Source organism: Camarhynchus parvulus, chromosome 1, assembly GCF_901933205.1.
Source record: "Camarhynchus parvulus chromosome 1, STF_HiC, whole genome shotgun sequence".
NCBI classification, from domain to species: domain Eukaryota; kingdom Metazoa; phylum Chordata; class Aves; order Passeriformes; family Thraupidae; genus Camarhynchus; species Camarhynchus parvulus.
In genome coordinates, this window is record NC_044571.1 from 99252147 (window position 1) to 99275676 (window position 23530).

At 41.7% G+C, this 23530-nt stretch overlaps 1 protein-coding gene across 1 annotated transcript; it reads right to left on the reverse strand.

Annotated features, from left to right (window-relative positions):
* Positions 1 to 14345: 14345 nt before the first annotated feature.
* On the reverse strand, positions 14346 to 23185 carry LNP1 (leukemia NUP98 fusion partner 1). The gene is made up of 3 exons (XM_030947724.1): positions 23030 to 23185; positions 16577 to 16822; positions 14346 to 14561 (listed from the first exon to the last, which is right to left on the reverse strand). The coding sequence occupies exons 1-3, from the start codon at positions 23174 to 23176 to the stop codon at positions 14346 to 14348; spliced, it is 609 nt and encodes a 202-aa protein (XP_030803584.1). The 5' UTR covers positions 23177 to 23185.
* Positions 23186 to 23530: the final 345 nt, after the last annotated feature.

Consider the following 23530-nt stretch of genomic DNA (forward strand, 5'->3'; position numbering starts at 1 on the left):
AGAATGTCTAAAAATAAAATTGAAAGAACGAAACCGCGGCTTTATTTGCAGATGTCATCCTGTAGTAAACCACGTAAGTGACATTAGAGAATCGTTCCCAGTGGAACGAAGGGCGTCTCACACTGCACCACTTCTCTTACAACTCCAGCAGAGAACACCAATGAAGCCTCAAATCTTTCATTGTGGAAAAATCCTCCTTTGAGGTATTTGCCAGGAAGTTGTGATAATCGGGTTTTAAGCTCTGTTTAAGCTATGCCAGAAGACTCCCTTGACCCTTTTCCACCCCTGTCAGCATCAAGATCTTGTGTCACCAGATCCTCCTGTGGCTGTAGGAATAACCAAGCCGAGGTGCAACTCTCCCTACCAATAAGTCACAACTTGAAATGAATACTGAGCCACCCCCCTCAAGTCCCCTAATTTAAGATCTCTACTTTCATGATCCAGAAGCTTTTTTATGGAAATTCGTGGGGGAAATCAACTCCATGTAAGGATTAAAATTTTTTCACACTCACTTATCTTCTCAGACAGCTGCATCCACACCTGCTCTTTAGCACAAAGTGACATTTTCACTCTTAGATTAATAGTAGTCCAGCAAATACCCTTCAGCATCTGGCAGGCAGATGCCTTTGCAGTTTGGATGATGTATTGAGTACAGAGAAAAGGGCAATAATATTTCTCAGAAGGACCTGTAAACAATGCTTCAGAAATCCAGCCTCTATGAAAGCTGCTTCCTAGTCTGAGTGACTTTTTCTGCATTTTTTTTTCAGACATTAGAATGCATTTTACATCACAACATTAATCCCTACCTAATGGATATCCTTCTCTTGCAGGAGACTTTTCAGTTAGACTGAGATTAATTAGTCAATAATAATTGTAATAACCTCTTCTATTTACCACTGGTTTGATGCTTGTCTTGGCAATGGAGCAACAATCGCTTCCTGGGATTCCCCATTTCCATCCACACTTAAAATGACTTAAAAGTCATTCTAAGTGACAACCAACGTAAAAAACTCCAGCTAGCATCCCTGGGGCCCTGCAGGGATCCTGCACTTCTGGGAGTCAGTGCGCATCCAAGTAACAACAGAGAAGTGCATGCATAAAATATTCTACAAAACTGCTGGAGACTATGGAAATAACAAAACATCTTTTGCAATGTTTTTACCTAAGGTCAGCAAAAGGCCAACAGTTCTGCCACATTCAGACCTTCCTTCATTTTGACCTTACTCTGTTTGCCTTATTCCAAAGTTATTTAGGAAATTAATTCAACACTCCTCTTGCAAACTGAGGATCCATGCTTGACACACAGGCAGGCAATTGAGTTCTTCTCTTGCTGGAGGAATAGAGCATCCAAACAGAGCATTTGTTTGGTTGCTCCCTGCTGATATTGAGCATTGCATCTGAAGCAAGGAGCTAAAATGTTATTTCATAGCAAAGCCTAAATGATGCAAGGATGAATTTGCAAATATCAACTTTGATCCACTTTCCACAGGGGTTAGCTTAATGAAACATCACATGGTCAAATGCCTGTGGCTCCAAGACCCACAGGTCAATTACATTGCATTTAGTGGGGTCCCCAGTGCTTTTACTTCATCAGAGCTATCACAAATACCAGGCACTAACATCAACCATGAAGTCACCCATCTATGCCTTGATCCAAATAATTCGTGAGCACATTACAGACAAATTAGAACTCTAGATGTTTTAGGGTTATTGTAACATCTGCATTTTGGTCCAGAGGGCAAGACAGCAACTGGGGCCAGGCGAGCTGGCTTCAGCCTGGGCACTGCAGGGAACACTAATCTACAAAGCCAGACTAGTTTCTGGGTGAAAACTGCAGTGAAATGTTGATCTGCTCCCCTGAACACTTGGAATGCAAGGATTCTGTTGGCTGTTGGTGGTTATCTTTGTAGCACCACACCTAATTTATAGCTGAGTGGAGAGAATGAAGGCCTCCCACGGTATAAGCTAAAAGCAGGTTCAGGATCATCTGATGAAGGTGAATAGCCACGAGTGTCTGGGACCTGGTCAGATGCATCCCAGGGTCCAGAGGGGACTGGCTGATGTTGTTGCCAGGCCACTTACCTTCATATTTGAGAAGTCACAGTGGTCAGGCAAAGTCACTGGAAAAAAAGGAAAACATTGCTCCCGTTTTCAAAAAGGGGAGAAAGGAAGATATGAGGAATTCTTTACTCAGAATTCTTTACTGTGAGGGTGCTGAGGCCCTGGCACAGGTTGCCCAGAGAAGCTGTGGCTGCCCCATCCCTGGCAGTGCTCAAAGCCAGGCTGGATGGGGCCCTGAGCAACCTGCTCTAGTGCAAGGGGTCCCTGCCCATGGCAGGGGGGCTGGAATTTGATGGTTTGTAAGGTTCCTTCCAACCCAAACCATTCTATGATTTTATGAAATGTACCATAGAAGTGTAGCTGATAAAATAATAGCTCTCTGGATAGAGTGCCCAGAAAGCTAAACAAATAATTCTGGCCTGCAAAGTTCATGCAACAATTGAATAAAGAGAAATCCATGCACTTGCTATGACTTCAGAAAAAACAAATATTGACATTCTGGTTTTAATACAACTTGTAACACCAAAATAAATAAAAAGTGAATTTGAATACAAAGATCCACATTACCAAAGTCCATTCTTTGGAGTGCTCTTGGGATATTTGCTCTTGCATGGATTTTGAAGGTACAGGTTTACATCTGTAAAGTTTAAAAATGCTTCTAGGCTTAATCCTATCATCTGGGCGGGGCGGGGAGCAGAAAAGTAGTTAAATCATACATGAAATTTTTAAGTTTTTTAATGTTAATAGTTATTAGCTATATTTATGTTGTCTGCTCTTTGGTTTTTCACGAGTAACCTATAAGACCTTTGTAAGAAACTTTCAAAAGGAATATTTTTTCTGAGTTTACATCCTATCCATGCAATGTCTCAAGCTGACTTCTAGCACATAAAAATGTACCCCCCCTTATGAAAGTCTTTCATCTAGAACAACATGCAAAAACAATCAAGGTGATAAAAAAAGTCAGCAGAACTCAGCTTAACACTATCTACATGAACAGAGGAACTTCAGGAGAATTTCCTGAAACAATCTGTAATTCACAGGTAATTGCCTATGGTTCAAGTTGTTCAGAGTCCTTTGAACTAGTCTAGCAATTTGGCATGGAGAATTTAGAGTAATAAAGCCAGAAATGCCAGGAGCAGTAACAGTAAAAACTTTCTCCCCAGACACTCCTATCCCTTTACTATGATGATGAAGAAGGGAGAAATCTGGGAAAAGCAGAAAGTAGTTTGCAGGTTCCAAATGTTTTTTTTTCTCAGAGTTTCAGTTCTTGAAGCAAATATGTCTCAACCCCGAGAGCTGTGCAGATGAGCTTGTCTGCAGTACTGTGCTGCTTTTGTGTACATGTTAAACCATGACACAAATGCTTAAAAAAAAGATTGAACCCTGTCCCCACAGTGCTGAGCAAGAATCTTTACTTTTCTTTGTCTCATCAGGCATCAGCTAAATGAGAGAAAATATGATTTTAAAGCTGCACATATCAACACAGAGCTCCAAAAATGAGAATGTGGAATGGAGTTTCTTTTTACTATGCTCCAGCTCATGATGCAAGTTTTGTGTTAGAAAACGAGAGATTATTCACAATGATGCAAATGACCTGGCATTTTTTTGATGAAGGACAGTCAGAAACAGAATTATCGAACAAGTTTACAAGATGTAACTTCTAAATAGCATCAGGCACTGGAGAGTTCATCTGGTGTGCTCACTCAGGGTCAAATATCAAGCCAAGTCCTAGCTTATCTGGGACATGGAAACCTCAGGCAGGAGGCTGTGGGAAAATGGAATAATCTACCAGCAGAGGAAAGAAATGGCAGCTGAAAGAGCTAGAAACTCTCCCTGCTTCTATCAAGTTCCTTAGTCGCATCTAGGTGAGATATCTACATGTCTGGCTTATAGTTTCTTGTTTTTAGACACCTGATGGGAGACATTTAGGTTATAGATTTATAGAAGCACCCAGCACTCAGAACAGCAAATGAAGTCTGCTACATCAGTTAGTTAAATCATGAAGTATTCCAAACAAATGCCAGAGCCAATGGAGTATTCAAAGAAACTTCATCAAATTGTAATAAAAAGTTCCCAGTTCCCTGGGAATAGTAGCTTCTCACCTTTAGGCACACTGTGGTGATAAATAGTCAGAGGCTGCAGGGAAGCCACCCCAGAAAACCTCATGAAGAAGCTGTCAGCTCCAAATTCAGCACAGTGTCTGGGTGATAAATGGGGCTGCTAGTCACACACTTGGTCCAGGAAATGCAGAGACCAGCTTCATTCCCAGACACTGTCCTGGGTTTACACTGAATGAGGCACTAGTCCTGTGGGAAAAGTAGTATGCAGCCAAACAATTAAATCATGTCACATAATACATATTGGGTGGGGGAAGGGAATAGGGGGGCACACCATCCCTCCAAAGGCAGCCTTAGGTCTGGATTTGTCCAGCATTTAAGAGTTTAACTTTGTAAACTTAGGGGGGTTCCCTCCATATTTTTCAAAGTTGCGGTTTTATCTTGTTCATTGTTTTGTTAATTTTTGTCCTCTCAGTCTCTCTGTCTCGGTTGCTGACGTTGTGCACGTACCTCGGGTGAGTCAGGAGAGTTAGCTGGGAAAAGCCATCGGGGTGAACAACCCGCCAGACAGAGACACCAGGCAGAAAGAACAGGATGGGGAAACTGGCCAGTTAAGCAATGATATGAAAAACATCAGCTGTAGCCCAGCCTAGGGAGAAAGAGGGAAAAATGCTTTTTCAGCAGGAGAGGGAAAGTGAGAGCTGGAGTGCAGCTGTGGAAGGTGACTGTGGAGTGATGAGGAGGTTGGAAATCCAGTGTCACTGCATAGGCATTGCCTCCTGTGACCCTTCTGCCTTGGCTCTTCTGCAGCACAGCAGGAAAATGTCCTCCTGCTTGCCACGTTGTATCAGTCTTCATCCCACGCAACACCAGCGCCATAAAATCTTTGGTGCACAAAAGCTCCCCCAAAACACACATTTTTCTCTTGCAGGGAAAAGAAAGAGCCATCTTTCTTTTGGAGGGAGTCCATCCAAGTCACAAAAGTCTCTATGACCAGGTGCAATATTCCGAGGAGACAAACACTTTCCCCTCAGTCACTGTCCTCCCACCCAGCTCCTTACAGGCATGCCCATGTGTCCCATCTCACTAGGAAATGGATCCTTTGGTCTCCTGGCTGGCTGTCACTTAGGGAATCTGTGACCTCCCAAAATATCTGAATTTACAGAGCCCCTATGAATTCAAAACACCTCTACAAACCAGCTTGCTCCCAAAGGCAGCTCTGGGCTCTGCCCACCACACTCCTCCCCAAGGATCAGTGGAGTCACAGTCAGACCACCACTGGAAAAAGTTCAGCCTGAACTCCTCACCTCTGGCATCACCAGCTCTGGTCCCAAGCCACAGCTGCAGAGGTGCTTCAGCATTCTTTCACCAGGGTCCTCTTCCTCTTTGCTTTGATCCAGAAGTCCAGTGGGCACTGCCACTTCCACAGTGCAGACTCCCACTTGTTCCTGCCTTTTCCCAAGATTTCCCACAGCACGGGAATGTCCATCTGCCCATGGGTTAGAATAGATTGACATAGACACAATATTAGAACAGGAGCTTGCAAGATGATGCTGGATACAAATGGGGTCACAGGCAATCAGCTAAGCATCTCTGTACAAAGGCCATGGTAGGGAAGCTGGGGATTGGTGGGGACAAGGCTGTTTCTGAGCAAGAAAGCTGAGAGAAAGCAGAGAAACCCAGAGGCAGCTTGAAAAGTAATAGTTTGTGGCCAGGCAGGAGGAGAGAAACCCACAGTACAGCACAGTTCTTCTGGGACATGTAGATATACAAATGCCTAATTGTCAGCACATGTCTGTGTGTGTGTGTGTATATATATATATATATATATATATATATATATATGTATAGTGCATATGTTATATAACTGTGCATAAAATGTTGTTTTGTACCTTGGTGAACAGACACAATAAAAATGAAACTACCAAGTCATTTAGTAAGCCAGTGATAAGCATAAAAGGGAAAGAAGGTCAATTTTGATTCCATGTCTCCTGCTGAAGTTCTCAGACAAATCATTCTTTTTCAATTGCTATCAGCCTTTTGTTTTGACTTTCCTGTGACTTACTTTCTTTCTTTTATGAAATACAGTTGTTTTACCTGTTTTTTGTTTCTGAGCAAATACACACATTTACTTGACAGGACGTGTGAACTGATCCTGCCAATGTGTCCACTGATGCTTTACCTCACAGCCACAAGTAATCCTCCTGCAATTGGCATATTTGTATGTGCTAGGAGAATGAAGTTCAATGTGGCTTTATGAGCACAGACTGCCTCTGCAATAACAGTGAGAGGCCAAGGACTGTAACTCACCTCACCTGTGCAAAGAAGCTGAGTGGTTTAAGACTCCTGCTGCTCCCCAGGTATTGTAAATGCAGGAGATCCCCTGTCAAAGGGAAGAACGATGAGCAGGACACCATGATATCAGAAGGCTAATTAATTACTTTATTATACTATAGTATTCTATACTATATTACACTACATCTAAACTGAAACTGAACAAGAACTCAACTCAACAAAAAAAATCTCGTGACTGTCTCCTGACCAACTGTCAGGACACAGCCTGCAGAGATTGGTCAAGAAAACAAAACACTCACACCAGAATCCAATTACCAAATCCCTTCAGGTAAACAATGTTCCATAATGCATTCCACTTGTGCACAAACACAGGAGCAGCAAATGAGATAAGAATTGTTTTGATCATTCTCTTCTCTGCTTCTCTCACTGCTTCTCTCAGGTTCTCAGGTTCAGAGAATGTGAATCCCACACCCAGGTCCTTATTTGTGTCCCACTGCCAGATGTACCCTCACAGCAAAGCCACCCAACAGGAGTGTGTCCCTGCCCTTTGCCACGGGAGTTCTCAGCAAAACAGCACAAATCTCCCCACATCCCCACCCCAGACTCTGAACCAGACCAGCCAAAATTGAGGCTGACATGCCACTCACGTCCCTTAGTGGTTGTAGAGGAGAGGCTGCATTTGATGGACAGAGATGTTTTGAAATGTATTTTAAGATATGGCTTAATTTCAGCTATGCTGCCTGTGAAAAGTAGTTGTGCTGCTTATAAGAATAAAAATGCTCTTGCTTTTTCTTGCTGAGAAGCTTCTGTCAGAATAAACCTGGGGCAAGAAATGTATTATCTTTCCTATAGTAAGGACTTGGAGAAACCTGGATCAGGATTTTCTGCTGACCACAGGGTAAATACTGCAGTTCCTAATATCAGACTAAGCTCTGCCATGGGTTTCAGTGTATATTGATTTCCTTTATATATAAAAGAAAAGTCATATATGAACAACACAGGGTAAAATTTGACCACTTGGAGCTGTGCTGTTGATGACAGCTTTCTCCTGCTGGCACTGTAATTATTTCAGCCTCAAACTCATGCTTGCACTGGACTATAGTGCATGTTCTCACTTGCTATGGACAGACTCCCTCTGCTGGAAAATGAAGGTTATGAAGGTTATCTAGTAGATTAATGATTGTAAGTGAAAGGACTTGCAATGTATTCTGTAGCAAAAGTGCAATTTTGACTTACACTGTCCAAGGAATTGTAAAAACATTTTGATTTCTTCCCTAATCACTGGGAAGGAGTTAGGAGGTTTCATGTTCAAAGTTCATCTCTGAACTTTGTAAAAATTCACACACCTACACAAACCTTATAAAGCACTAATGCACTGAGTAAAGTTTTGATTTCTCTTTTCTTCTGTATTTAGAAATCAAGCCTTGAGTAGTTTCCCTCTGTAATCCTAAAGGACCCTCTCTTCATCACAGAGGACAAGAACCTGCCACTGACCTTACAGATGCACCAGGACATGACATGTGGGACAGGCTGGTTTCTTTAGCAGCAACTTCTGAATACACTGTTAAAAGCAAGTGGAAAAGAGCACTTGCAAGCAGGATTTTAATGCAAGAATTCCTGCTATTTCTCAGAAATTTTGAGAGGTTGAGTTGATATATTCCCTTCAGAAATTAAGAACCCTAGTCCAAATTATTTTCTGGATCATTGATCTTAAGGAAAGGGAGGTTACTACTGTTAGATTAAGTCCTTTTATCATCAGAATAATTACAGCAGGATCCAGGTTGTACACAGCTTTGCTTTTTTCTAGAAGAATGAGTTATCCAGTGCTTTCTATTTTTGCTAATTTGATACCAGACAAAAGAGTATCGAGATAAGATCTGTGTTTTAAAGTACCACTGTGGCACAGCAGTTATGCCTGCTTCTCTCACTCCACTCCACCCCACTAATGTCTTGGATGCCACCTACAGAGAGAACCTCCAAAGAGATGAGGACTTGGTGCTTGGGGCCTTTCCTGATGTTATCAATACAGGCAACAACTAGACCATATAATTTACCTCTATCATCATGGAATCATAGAATGGTTTGAGGTTAGAAGATTGTTTGGTTGCAAGCACTGTGCCATGGGCAATGAACATTCCAATAGACCTGGTTACTCACGGCCTCGTGCAGCCTGGCCTTGAACACTTCCAGCAATGGGGAGTCCACAACCTCCTTGCACTTGTGCAAAGGAAGTCAGGTTTCAGTGGGAAGTGAAGACAAAGGGATGAAGAAATCCATATGCTCACTAACAAGAAATACTGAAAACATGAAACAGAAAGGGGAGTGAGCAGGAAAACGGATGTGATTCAAGGGACCCATGAAGGAAGTAGGAACTTGTGAAAAGTTCCTATCCAGATTTCTTGTAAGTCCCCTTTAGGTACTGCAGGGGCTCTGAGGTCTCCCTGGAGCCTTTTTTTCTCCAGGCTGACCAGTCCCAAAAACTCACAGCTTGTCATAGCAGAGGTGCTCCAGGCCTGTGATCAGTTTAGTGGCTCACCTCTGGGCTCATTCCAGCAGGTCAGTGTCTTCCTCATGTTGGGGGCCCCAGAGCTGAACACAATGCCTCAACTAGCAGGGAATTAGGAGAACTGGTTGCTCCCTCTCTGCAGTGCCAGCTCTGAACTGCAGATATTGAAACACCCAGCTGCTTGCTGCTCTTCTGGAGCACTGTGTTCCACTTTTTCACTAATACAGCTATTTAAAGAATGACACACTCTGGCTGTGGCAGCTTCAGTGTGGCCCACCATCCTCATCTTTGGTCTTTCCATCAGTGCAAAACATTGTCAAAAGCCATTAGAGATAGTGCTGAGGGTTCTCCCACCTTCTAAGTAGCATCTAGTAACACAGGATTACTGCAGCAGCTTCAACACAGTTGTATCACCTCTCAGTCACCAGCATTCAGGGTTTAGGCAAGATTCTCTACTCTCTATATTGCAAGTATCAGAAAATAAGGTCCTGAGGGTTTGCCATAAGCCCACTTTATGAAAGCAGTGCATGCAGTGAAGTTCTGTGCTCCTATCAGTCCCCAAGACACCACGAGAAATTGCACATGGATCCAAATGTTCTTGCTTCAACTGAAAAGAAATTTTTATCAGTCTTAAGCATTCTCAGCTCAGAATTGCTTTGGATTAGGAAACCCCATTGCAGTGAGCACCCTGACTGAGTGATGGACATTATGGTTGATGCCCATTGACCAGCAGAGACCTGGATTATCCTAATGTGAGAGTCCTTTTGTTCCATGCAACAGGCATTAAAGAAGATGAAGCAGCTTTACCTGCAGCTGTGGGCATGTAGAATTTGGCACAATGGAAAAGGAATTCATGAATATATATTATATTTATCCCAAATCTTGGGCTAAACTGCAGTTGCCAGTCCTGCACAGGTGAGAGCAGCCCAAAGTTACTTTGTTCTCCCTGAAGATCTTTTATTGCTGCTGGGACCACTAGAGCAAAGAAATGCTCTAATCATTCTTCTCTGCCAGACATAAATTTGTGCTAATCTGAAATCACTGTACCTGCTTTCTGACAGACAGATTTCTCTGTATAGGAGTCCCTAGGGAGTAGACCCACTATATTTAAAAAGCTTATGAGAAACATTGAAGATGTATTTTGTGTACACAGGAAGAGCAGAATATCAAATGAGAGTCATTGCATAATGGTCCAGAAAGTTCTGGTTTTAAAAGGACCAAACCTCAACATTCACCTCATGTCATGGGAGATGGCTGCAGGCAACTATGTCCATGAATCCTTCTGCTCAAGCTTTAGAGCAAAAAAAGAGTTCTTTTTTGATACTTCATTATCAAGAACAGTACTAGTTCTCCAGTCTGAGGACTCTCTGTAGGGGCCTCGATGGCTTTTTGATGAAAATTCATGTACAACTGTCACAAGTTGGTTGGTCTTCTCAATTCACCAAAACTTTTGTCAGTTTAGAAATTGTATGAACTGAAGCATTTTGACAAGCATATAAGAAGGACAAGAATGCATCTAGTATGACAGAATGTTGATGCTCTTTCTCTTATTTTTATCTGACCTCAGGGACAAGAAACAGCTGAGAGAAATTTTCTTTTTCCAAAGAATTGTAGATACTGAGCTGGGATTCAGAGGGATCCTTCTAATAGGAGCAAGAGCATCTGTCAAGCCAGTCTAAAACAGCAGTGAAAATGAAAATCAACATGCTATGAGCAATGTTTTCTTTGATGAGTGTGTTTATTTTCACATTTGTTCTCACACAATTACCTAAAGCTCTGGCACAACAACTGCAGGCAGAGCATTCTTTATGAAGTTTATTGTATTTCAATGTTCAATTCTCTCATTGAATGACTAGATTTTGGCTGTAATATCTCTCTGGAAATATTTCAAGACCTATCTGTTTACAACAGTTTTGGCAGAAAGCTGAGATAAGCTCAAAGTCCTGTGATTATGATTCATTGCTGTGTGAATAATTTCAGTTATCAAGTTGATTATATCTCTACATGCTTTTACACTATTCACATGTACACTGGGTGCATTCAGAGCCAGGGCTGTGCTTACCCAAATACCTTTTTCTATGCTAAAGAACAAAAACCTGCCGATTAATATTTTAATATTTTTCATATTTAATATTTTAGGTGTTTTTAATAGGTATTATATTCTTCTTCAGTTATACATTGTGGTTGTTTCATTTTTATTCATGCATTTAAATATTTCCTATTTTTTTCCCCAGAAAGGGTTCTTGTGAGCTATAAATACAGCTGTTACATCATTTTACCTGTGTGGGATATGGCATTTCATGTACCAATACATGATAACTTAGCCAGCACTCAAAATTGAATTCATCCTCCAAACCATGCTGCAATTAAACAATACCTGAGAAGCAAGCAAAAATATTTTGCTTTGGGAATGCCCACCTGACAGATGAGGTAACCCCAACTGATGTCCTCTTCTTAGCCCTCTCAGAAAACACTGGGGTGTAAGTCTCTCTTGCTCTTCAGAGATTTGTATGTACCCACATCTTCCCTTCCCACAGGAGCACTTTCCAGCTAGCCTGAACTGCTGGAAGAATTCACAGGGATGAGTGTTTTCTCAGACCATGGTCTTCCACTTGTGAGACACAGCAAGTTTAATATTTCCTTCATGGGTCCCTTGAATCACACCAGTTTTCCTGCTCATTCCCCTTTCTGTCTCATGTTTTCAATATTTCTTATTAGATTTCTTCATCCCTTTGTCTTCACTTCCCACTGAAGCGTGACTTCCTTCATGTCCAGGGTTTGGACTCTGATACAACTTGCAGCCATCCCACTCTTGGAAAGGGCAGAAAAAGCAAAAGGTGTTTGCCCAGGAATGGGTGTTTGTGCAGAAACTGCCTGCAGCCAGCCCCATTGCTCTGGGAATTCAGGGTGGAATCAAGGCAGTGAGTATTTTTTATGCCATTTGCCACAGAACTAGTGACCTACTGTGAGAATGGAAACCCTCTGGAGTCTTTCTGACAGAAATATCAGACATGCCATTGCAATCAGATTCCTCTTTGGATGGTTACCAGCCTTCCCAAATGCCCAATTTCTTATGTAATATTTGTTAATTTCTGTGGAGAATGATTTCATTCTATCAAGCAAGATTCAGTCCACCCAAGTAATCCTATTGCCTCAGACTGGATGGGACAGAGCTGGAAAGGGCTCCTGGTCTGATCAGCCATGCTAGAGAGAAGAACACTTCTGAGTCAATAGAAGGCATTGTGCGAAAGCTCCTGCTTCCAGAGTCACACCATGGGGCTGATGGACCAGTTCAAGAACACATAAACACTTACAGACCCTCCCATCAGAGAGATGGGATTTGGGGGAATACAGGGAAGCTGTTTGTGGGCAGGGCTGCCCTGGTGGCAGTGAGGTTTCTCTGTGCTTTCAGGGACAAGGTAACAAGCAAGTCAGAGGCAGCCATACAGGGCTCTCCTATTTTAGCTCTTTTTGGTGTTTTCTTTCCATCAGGTGTGGTGTACAACCAGCACACTGATTTGATGAACGCAAGCAAATTCTGCTGGGGCCTGTTGAGTTAACCTGTCTGTAAAACAGGAGGAGGCAGCTGATGACCTGAAATCCAGGCAAAGCTGATGCAGCCATAGCATTCAGCTCTCCCAAGATGTGAGGACAGGCTGCTGCCTGAAAGGATGTATGTAAGAGGCTTTATCTGAGGAGATCAGACGCTGCTGGCCATGTTCATTTCTATCCAGACCTTTTGTAATGCAGTCTTCAGATTAAGGTTGTAAAGGAAAAGTCATCTGTATTTAAGTTTTGGCTGACAGTAGAACTTTGTAAAAATTCACTCTGGATTGGGAAGGACAGGAACAATGCATAGGAACAACATTTTTCCATTATTAGATTTATTAGTTTATAATACATGTTACCAGGCAAGAAGCAATTTACAAACATCAGTAAGGGTTCAATTGCTTTCTTATATCTCCCCCAAAGCCCTAAACAAAAAAACCCCACACAGATCAATCACTTAATGGATACAAGTGTTACAAAGTTTTAAGGATGCCCTAAGCTTTTAAAGGGCTGAATATTCGAAAGTAAGGCTCTAAGGTAAATTAGTAAGATTTTTGTTAATTACAGAAAAATCACAGGAAGGATATCCATCAGACCTTGACTTTTGCTCATGACTTCATAACTCTTCACTCTTTTCTCCCTGTATTATCCAAATCAGGCTTTCTCCATACTAGGCCTGGGGAGATTATTCCCAAAGAGAGGATTGTATCTGCAGAGAACACTGGCACTTTGAAGAGAGGGGAGCATAGGGGGATTGTGGGAGTGTGTATGTGTTTGTGAGCATGTGGAGATGAGATTTACACCTGTGTTCAGGAGATCCTCAGCCAGAGGATCAGCCTTTTCCTAGGTCCTCTCACCATAGACAGCCAGTTTGGCCCAAATTCTGGAAAAGGAAAAAGGATTGCAATGCCCCATCAACCCCTTGAAGATATTCTATGGAAATACGAGAGACAGAACATCTCTGGTTTTACTAGAGAATTCAGATGTTAATGAAGCAGAAGTAGAGTTGTAGAAGAAGAGGTTGGTAGCCACAAGGCAGTAAAATAGTAAATGAAGAGAGGAAAGGCCCCAAAAGAAGCAAGGTAATGAGGTGATGCTTAAAAAAAGACTGCATATGGCACTCAGTGCCATGGTTTAGTTGAGGTGTTAGGGCATAGGTTGGACTTGATCTTTAAGGTCCCCTCCAACCTTGTCATTCTGTGAATTCTGTGGGTAAAATTGAGAGAAAGAACCAGTTGTGTGACTGGGGAAATGGGACTGAGGACATGGGAGAGGGCTGGGAGATGCCAGTGGAATGAGTCACACTGCACAGTGACAGCGAAAGCAGAGAGAAGTGAGACATCAGGGAGGTGTAGAAAAGAACATGGGCGTCTCTTCTCTTACTTACTCAAATTTGGAGCTGAAAGACTGTCAGAGCAAAAAGATACCTGTTTTCAAGACAAATCTAAGTGAATGTCAGGGCCAGGAAGCAGCTGGTTGTTTATATGTACTTTTTTCTTCCCAAACCTACCAAAAAGCTTGTTTTCAATTAAAAAAGGAACATAAGGCTTTGCATGGCTCTGTAATACCCAGGTGGTGGCCTCCTCTTAAAGGAGCACATCCGCCACTCACTATCCTCCTGCAATGCTAAATATGCCTGAAATCCTCTTATGGTGGTTAATCTCTAACTTGGATCTTGCTACTGATACACTCCTAAGACAAAGGTCATATTTCTAGCGACAAAAGCAAAGAAAACAAGGTAGAAACATGGTGCCAGCGACGCAGTTGGATTTTATTTTTATTTTACAGCTTAGGGGTTATTCTAGCTAACAGGCTGCTTCTAGTCAAAACAGAACACAATTCCTCCCTCTGCTCTTCAGGGGGAGTGTTAAGATTGATTATCTCAATGCATTGTAGCTGCCTGTGGATACATAACCTTTCTGAATGCTTGCTTGTGATGGAAACTGTTCACTGTGTTTTGCAGGTACTTCTGAACTTTCAGCTTCATCCCGCTCTCTCTTTGCCTCAGATTTCTCTCCCATTTTCTTATGAGACTTGCTTTTTCTCAAATGCAATTTTTCTCTTTCTCGTCTCTCTTTTGCACCTTCAGGTTGCTAAAAGGCAGGGAAAAAATAGCAGGGAATTAAAAGAGATTCCTACAAGAACAACAACAACAAAAAAGCTCATTATTTTATTTCACTAAGTAACAAAATGTTCCAGTTTCTTCCTCACCAAGATCAGCTTTACCATGATGGGCTCAAATTCAAGGCCCAAGCCGGTCACCCTAAAGCTCAGCAAGAAGCAACACACATACTTTGATTTTACCCTGTATATGATAGAGGGGTCACAGGCTCAGTGGACTTGAAGAGGAGAGCAGACAGGAGGGAGAAAGAGAGGGGCTCTGAGATTTCAGCCCAGACTCCATGTTTCTATCCTTTCATGTGATCCATCTTTACATCCCTGATGACCTCTCAGTGCTGGCTGCAAAGACCTCACTGAAAACAAGGTCTGAAGGGTTCTCAAAGACACATTTATATGAGAAAAGCAATATGCAAGGAAGGAGATTAATTACCTTTCCCACACTGTTCCCCTTTCTGATCGTGGTGGTTTGAATTGCACTCACAGAGCTCTGAATGCAAAAAAATGCTCCATTTGAAGATACAGGTTTAAGCCCAAATTTCCTTTCAGATCTCTGACCTATTGCTCAGTTATTTGAGATTCACAAGTCCTTCACATCTCCCAAACTACAATTGTGACTGAGGGAATGGCAACAACTTGGTCTTCTTGAAAAACAGACTAAAATACAGCTCAACACATCCCACTGCTGATTACAGAAGGGCACTGGAATCCCTGCTTTTAACTGGAACTGAAGCCATAATTAATACATTGTGCTCACTATACCTAATCATACATCAACCACACACTCACAGACTTTCTAGTCACAGGCATTTTTGAGAAATTATAAATTATAAACCAGACAACCACTGGTGAATGCTGGCACATGAGGCAATGTAAATTTCCAAATGAAAGCAATTCAACAGTTCCTGAGGAGGAAAAAGAAGATTAGGGAATGCCCTTGAAATTTTGACCATGGTGTAACAGTGCTGTCATCATCATAATACTGCATATTCTTAGACAATTGGTCATGCAAGGACTATAATTATGGGACTGATCATGTAAATATGCTGCCTATTGAAAAGAAATTTTTCCCCCCTCTTTTGCTGTGCAAAGAGAGTTGAATATTACTTTTCCATACAAATTGTCAGTGTCAAGAACCTGGAATAAAAAAAAGGATACTTCCTTCTGTGGCTATTTGATGCTAATGTCAGGTGGGTTTCAAGCACAGCTTTTTGAATAGAGTGACAATTTGATGGGGTTTTCCTGATACTTAAAAGTGAGTTGGGATTTATTACCCTTTCTTCCATTGCATGATACAGCAGATACTATTCATCATAATAAAAATATATTAAAGTCTAGACAAAAAGTTTTCATTGGCTATTTCTTCAACACACACCAGACAAAATGCTCATGGCTCTGGACAGAATGATGGGGACAAGGATGAAACGGGCAGAGAATCCCCTGCATGCCCTTGCAGTGAAAATATATTCTGCTACTTACAGCAATAGCTGCTGCTGCAGCTGCGTGGTGACACTGCAGAAAGCAGATGGATGGGGTCCTGAGGGGTAAACGAGAAGCCTCTCAAACACTGCAGTGTCTGGCAGTGTTACAGACAACTCCACACAGGTTAAGTCAGGTCAGCAGCTTGAAAAAGTGAGCTGGGTCTTGCAGCAGAAGTGAAGCAAACCTGGGTTTGTATTGTCATGTTTTGCGGCCACAGTCATAGAAACCTCTGAAAACATTGCCACATGAGCCAGTGTGGTGTTTCATTTTGAGGATAAACATTCCTGAATAAGCCTGGACAGTAACACTACATCAAGAATCCTCACACTAATGATACAACTTTAACCTGGTTTGTGCTACTTGTAGTAATTTGAGACCACATAATATGAGAAATTCCAATTGGAGTTTACTTCTGCACCTCCCTCAGCAAAGTCACAGCAATTACACAAAGGATGAAGCTGACTTGGTTGGTTGGGCTTTTTTCTTCTGCAGTGATCTTATTACCTACCAAAGAAACTGAGCGTTTGCTTTTGAGATGCAATTGCTTTTCAAAGGACTCTGCAAATTCCTGAATGGAGTTTGATCTTGTCTCTGGACATGAGCTGTCTGCTGAAGGTGTTCTGCTCGCCTTCCTGTGGCAGTGGCATTTGACATCTTGGTCTTCTTGAAATTCCTTGGAGCCCCTGAGGTGGCCTGAAGATGAGCCTTTGGCAGAAGCATGAAGTCGTGTTGTACGGAGGGAGGAAAGCTTGGCCTGAAAAACAAAAGGTCTTTGTTGTCTATTGAATAGCAAAGCAGAACACACAAGGCAGATTTTTTTTCTGCCACAGACACTCTCCCAAACAGTGGTGCAAAGTGAAAGACTCTCCCCAGAATTCTGTATCTTTCTTTTTAAGTGTAGGAGAATCACACTGCCAAGACTTTGCTTTCTGGAGGCAGCAGGGGCAGAATTTCCTATTATTCCTGGATTTGTGGATATAAGTTTTGGCACACAATGAACATTCCAAATGTAAAGTGTGCTGGGTCCTCTTAGTGTTCACTGATACAAAAAGGAACTGGGATTCTTCATAACCTCAAAAGCTCGGGCCTTGCACCTGGTTGCACTTTCTAGGCAAGACTCTCAAAAAGCAATACCCAGCCTTTTGTGGCCAGATGAGTCAGGTAAGAGGTTTGATCCATGAGTGCTCCAGGTCTTATCAGCTGTTGGAATTTAGAGTGTGACAGCAGCCAATTCTCACCCAGTTCTTTCAAGTTTTCAGCATGGTCTACATGCAGACAAGCTGCTTTATTGCCCAGCTTTGAATTTTCTGCAGGTTTTTTGGGCAGAAAGATTAGTCTTCAAGACATTTGTCTTGAACTAATGAAGAAGCACTTTCAGGGTACAGAGGGACACATCCCTACCAAAGAAGTAGTAGGAAACAGACTTCTACAATTACAGTTACAGGACTGAAGTGAGAACGACTAGATAGTTGTTTAGTTTCTGTGTGATTCAATTTTCTGAGGCCTGGCATGCAGATAAAAGCTATTGATCTGCATCAGCTGTGTTTAATTGAATGTCAGCAAAGGAGATTAAACTAACACAGAACTGCTGTGTTCTGTGGAGTCATGAATTGGTGGTTTTAGAAGGGGACAGATGTAGAAGAGAGGCATGAGAAAGACACCACATATCTGGGGATATCCCAAACCCTGTTGGTGATTTTCAGGATGAGTAGCTGAACACAGGTAAGATGCAGATGGTGAAAGTTGTCAGAGATAGGAGGTACTGAAAATTACACCCCTGTAGGTGTCAGATTAAAGCACTCCAGGCACCCAGCTGCTGGCATACATTTTTGAATGCATATATGATTTGGACATTATGAGGAATTTCTTCACAGAAAGGATGACTAGACATTGGAATGGACTGCCCAGGGAGGTGATGGAGTCACTGTCCCTGGAGGCGTTTAAGGAAGGACAGGACATGGCATTCAGTGCCATGGTCTAGTTGACATGATGGTGGATTGGTCAAAGGTTAGAGTCAATGCTCTCAGGGGTCTTTTCCAGCCTAATTGATTCTGGGACTCTCTGTTTTGTACAAGCCTGGTACTGAGCCTTCAGCTACTAACTAACCCTGAGAAGTTCTGCTGGCTTTAAGGGAGCTGTGATTTTTTTATAACAAAGGAAGGTTTATCCCACCAGTTCTGCAATGCTTTCTAAGAAAATCCACTAGAAAACCTTACACTCAGTGCAGGGTTTGTGGTGTGTGTATTGGTTGTTTTCTTTATTTTAAGAAACAGGGGAAAACTAAACCAGCTGGGTATAGTGTTCACGTGAATCTACAAACTTTGGACTGCAAGGGACCTGAAATATGTCCTGCAGACAACTTCATTCATTCTGAAGTTGTGTGCCAGACATATTCCTGGTCCTATAAATGCATTGGACCAATGGAGCCTTTCTCTGAATAGAGAGGCTATGCATTCATATGGCTGTGGCTGCATCACACTAGACAGGCTTGATGAGAGATGCTGAAAATAATAAATCTTGCACCTAACAGAAGTGCCTATTTGAAGAGTGTTTGCAAAATCCATGGCACTAGTTCAATTTTTTTTTCCCAGGCATAAGCTTACTATGCCCAGTATTATGGACTGCCTCTGAGAGTAGTGTTAATGATTTCTGCTGTATTATTTTTACTTTGGTTTCAAACCAGTCAATACAGCTGCAAGTTCTGTAAGGTCATATTGTATTGTTACTTTAGAAAGCATCAAACAATTGCATTGTGCTCGAGGGACAGGAGCACACATGCCATGCCAGGCTCAACAAGCTAAATGTCTTCTCTGACATTTTAATGGCATCAACATATATTCCCTCCTAGAAATAAAAATTGTTTCATGGTAAAAATCACTGGTATCTGTTCCTAGAGGGTTTGGGGAAAAAGTCCAAACCAAACACAGGAGGACAGCTGAAATGGGGGATTGTATTCTATCAGTCTTGTTTTGCAAAGACTGTAAATGTTTTCTTTTACTAAGACATTACTTTTTAGTCTCCCTTCACAGATAGAATTACAGTTAAGCCCTTAATAAAAAGACTGCAGTTTACCTACTGATATGGCAGCAATGGTCCAGAAAAGGGACAAGCTTTTCTCTGAAATGCCCATCTGCCTCAGTGGGCTAAGGGTAAAGATACACTGACAGGTCTATGCAATCATATTGCTGTGACTGGGCTTTCTCTCACAGTGCCTGTGCATGATACATTAAATTCTCCACTATCAAAATGGGGATTTTTTGCCAGTGCTGTGAAAGCCAGAAGCACCAAGGGATCGCAGGGATTGTTTCTTATTCCCATTAGTACTCCTTTTTTCTATGTTGGGTAAAGGCCACTCATGTTCAGTGTATCTATCTACAAACCAGCTAATCTTCTGCTAATTGCCAATCTCAAACACATAAAAGGTACACAAACAAAAATACTTCACACAACAAAAATTGTTGTCAGTATAATTTGCCTTATCTCTTTCTCAGTTTCTGTTGTAGACAAGTTAATTGTTTACATCTTTTGGGCTTGAGCTGAGAGCTTGCCCAGCTGTCAGTAAGAACATTAATCTTCAGTGTGTCAGCACAAGTGTTCATTGTTTGCTGGAGTTTACACAATGACACGAGTATTTTAGGGATATTTTGGAACATCTGACATTCAGATGCTCTCCCATGGCTTCATTTCCTTCCAATAAGCTTACAGACAAGCATATATTTCTTAAAAATATTTTGGTCTGGCCTTCAATTGATCTATAATAACAACATTGTGGTAGATGTTCAGTTTAAGTTTAGTTTAAATTAAATGTCAGTAACTTCAACAGCTGTCATTTGTTCTGCTGCCACTCCTAGCAATTTTCTCCTGTAAGCAACAATGTGTATTTGAAGATGGATCCAGTATAGGGCTGTAAACTTCTTATCAGTTCTCCTTTGTCTCCAATCTTTTCGTTACAACAAAATGTCTGGGAGGTAAGATGTATTCTGTACCTAAATGATGTAGGGTAACTAAAATGTGACAAGGAAAGTCATAGCTGGAGGCTTCAAAAAAGGTATCACAGTTAATTTGTCTAAAGTTTGCCAGGGGAACCAGTTAAATAAAGGAGATGGAAACAGCTGACTCTATTATCCCCAGGCAGTTTTTACATTCAGTGTTGGCCCACAGCAACATACAGAGCTCTGAGCTTTCCAGGACAGTGGAGTCACACGTTGTTTTAGCCTGACAGATTGGAGTAACATGTTTTAGCTTGACTTGCAAGTGACCCAGTGTAGGATGAATATAATTTTGTGTTCCCCTCTGCGAAGTGTGAATGACAATAGCAAAAGCATTTTGCAAAGCCCATCTCAGTGCTGTTTGTGAGGGATACAAAGTTACTGGGAAAAAAAATAATGAAAACTGTTAGCTTGGGAGTTATTCTTCAAAGCCTTATCCATACTTAGGATGGGAGCTGTAACCATGATAGGATACCACAGGAGTTTATTTTTGTTTTTGAGGTGGAAGCAGTGGCTTGAATGTCTCATATAGCACAGGAAAAACTACAAAGACCAACACAGCAGTTTGGAGCTGAAAGTGATTTTCCAGCAGGACCACCATTTGTGCTTCCCTGAGAGCACTTTACTATGCAGCATCAAAAGGCTGGTGGTGCTGAAGCAGTTCCCATGGGCAGGACTGCTCTGCTGCTGGTGCCCTGAATGCCAGCCTTGGGTATGAGACCAAGTGAGCTGGCAGTGCTCTTTTGGCAGTACCATTGCACCTGCACAAGGAGCTTTTCCCAACAGCTGTGCCAGAACTTGCTGACTTGATTATAGACAGTGGAATTATGTCAATTTTCAATGTTAAGACAGAAGAAAGGGTACACTGTGTCCTGCTGTGGAGGTACTAGCTTTCAGAAGACATGCTCTCTAACAATTATCTTCCTGATAATTAGCACTGTTCTGATAAAATGAAGACAGTATTTAAATACCAGCGTTTTGAATCTTACAACAGTTATGATTTGCAATGAATCTCACTGTAGTTATAATTTGGAGTAACTGTGCAAAAAACACACATCCAGATGCAATAGCTCTCAAGTTACTGCTCTCAACAAGGTGATGCTTTTTCTGAAGGTATTTCCAAGGCAACAGTAGTGCCCATTTATTTAACTTCTGGCTTTGGTTAGACAAAACAAACTACTGCTCCTTACTACCAACTACTCAACTTCCAAATCAAGACTTAATTTCAAAATGTATCCACAAATTATAAAATCCCCAGCCAAATATTCCTGTCTCATTCCTCCAGTCAACATCTGGCACTGAGAAATAAAGCAGTTAAAATTTTCATCTTCTATATGAAACTAGTGGAGCAAGACAAATTTGTGTGAAGCATTAATGTACAGGTCAGATATAATTAAGAATACACAATATCTTTAGCTTGTTAAACAGTAACATCAAAAAAACATCAGAGCCTTTCTGTCAGCTAACTTAATCTAAATTCTAGGTATGGATTCAGGAATGCAAGTATAGCAAAGTATTTGAATAGCTACTAGCTAACTCTTTAAATAGCTTTTGAACAAACAGAATTCAAGGACATGCTAATATAGACACAAATATACAAGATGTGTTCAGCACCTTGCTGAATGGAAAGAGATTTGAAGTGCATTCTTACACTCCAGCTTCTCTTGAGGCCTAAAGAAATCACATATGCATGGATCTCTAAGTGAAAAAAGCAAAATACAGTGAAATTAATTAACCTCCTTCCCCTCCCATTAATAAATGTTATGTATTCGGCATTTTGATGGAATACAGCAGCAAAGCTCTAGCTCAGAGTCTGTCTTGCAATCTGTGGCTGAGGTGAAATATAAGAGTAAATAACAAATATGGCTGATCAGACCAGAAGTTATGAATGAAGGTTATCTCTCGAGCCTGCCCATGAATTCAAAGAGGAAGGAAGTGGTTTTGGACTAGTTGGTTTTTTTTAGCAAATTTGTTTTGGAAATGAAAAATCCCACAGCTTAGACCCTGACAGCTGAAGAGGAGAAGAACTTGCAAGGTGGAAACATAGAATGGCACCAAAAAAAAGTTTGGGAAAGATTAGCTGCTCCTCCCCAATATTTTAGCATTTACTTCATTGCAGCCATAATGATCTAAGGATATAAGTAAAAAATAGTTTGTAAGGAAACATGGTATCTTTGTTAAGACAACTGATGTAGTAGGAAAAAAAGAAGACAGGTTTAGACCACCTAAATGTTCTTTTAAAAGCTGAAATGAAAGCAAACATTCAGTTTAACCTAATTTTGATACTCAGACAGTTGTGAGTGGCCTTCTGCACATGAACCTGCCCTTTTCCCAACTCTTTTAAGAATAAAGAATGTATTTCTACCTTAAAATCTTACTTCACAGTTTAAGAAGCTTTGTTATGTGTTGTGTCATTGTTTTCAGAGTCAGATGTTTTAAAACAGGAGGGACTGCATCCTCTAGCTTAAAATAGAAGTTACACTTACCTGAAAACAGGTAAGTCTCAAAGGGTGAAGGGTAAAACTTCCTGGAGACAATATACTTGCATAATTAGGTCAAAATCCTTTTAATACATATGGAATTACACAGCTCCTCACATGAGAACAGACTTGTTACAGGCAGCCTTTATGTATGCAGGTGCAAAATGTTTTGATGTCTACCAGGTTGTGCTGAGCAGCCAGAACAACACTGTAATACATAATTAGGCAGCTGCTACACACTTCTTACATTTCTGGCCCTATCATTACTTTTCTTGGAGTTTGCCAGTTTTTTGTATTCCAAGACCCCAGAGGCTTGATGCTGTCAGACAGCTAAGCTCAAAAAGCAACTAGCAGCTGCCAGCAGGAGTTGAATTTACTTGGCAAGGTGTCCCATCCTCCTCATAAATCCCTGGGGCCGTGCGTCTGGGAATGGAACTCACATTTATACATACACCACGTGCACAAACAGAGAAAGCTGCACACAGCTCTTACCGGCAGGGATGCTCTCCTTTCACTCCAGAGCTGTGGCTGACGTTTCTTGTGGCCTCTGCCTTCTTTCTCCTCATCGATCAAGTTGTGGCCCCAGAAGCTGCTCATCCATTTTGCAAAGAAAATATCATCATCCTCATCATATTCCATGCACAGATGCTCCAAACTTGGAGGGGGGGGGTGGTGTCTCCCAGCCAGACAAGGCAAAGCCAGACAAAGGTCAAATTCCACCACCAAGTCAGTAGCTTCACACTGTTCTGCCAACAAAGGAAGCAGACGGAGTTTCACCCACTCTTTCTGCACTCCCTCCCCAAAACCTGTCCCACAGCAGCCCCAGGCACTGTCTAAACATAAAGTCAGCCCTTTCTCATCTCTTTTCAACTAGGTTTCCTTTAACCTTTCCATTGCAGCGATGTCCAATATGACACTGCCCCAGGGGGTGGGTGGCAGGGCTGGGGCTGCTCTCTGTGCTGCTGCTGAGTGCCCCAGCTGTCAATACCAATG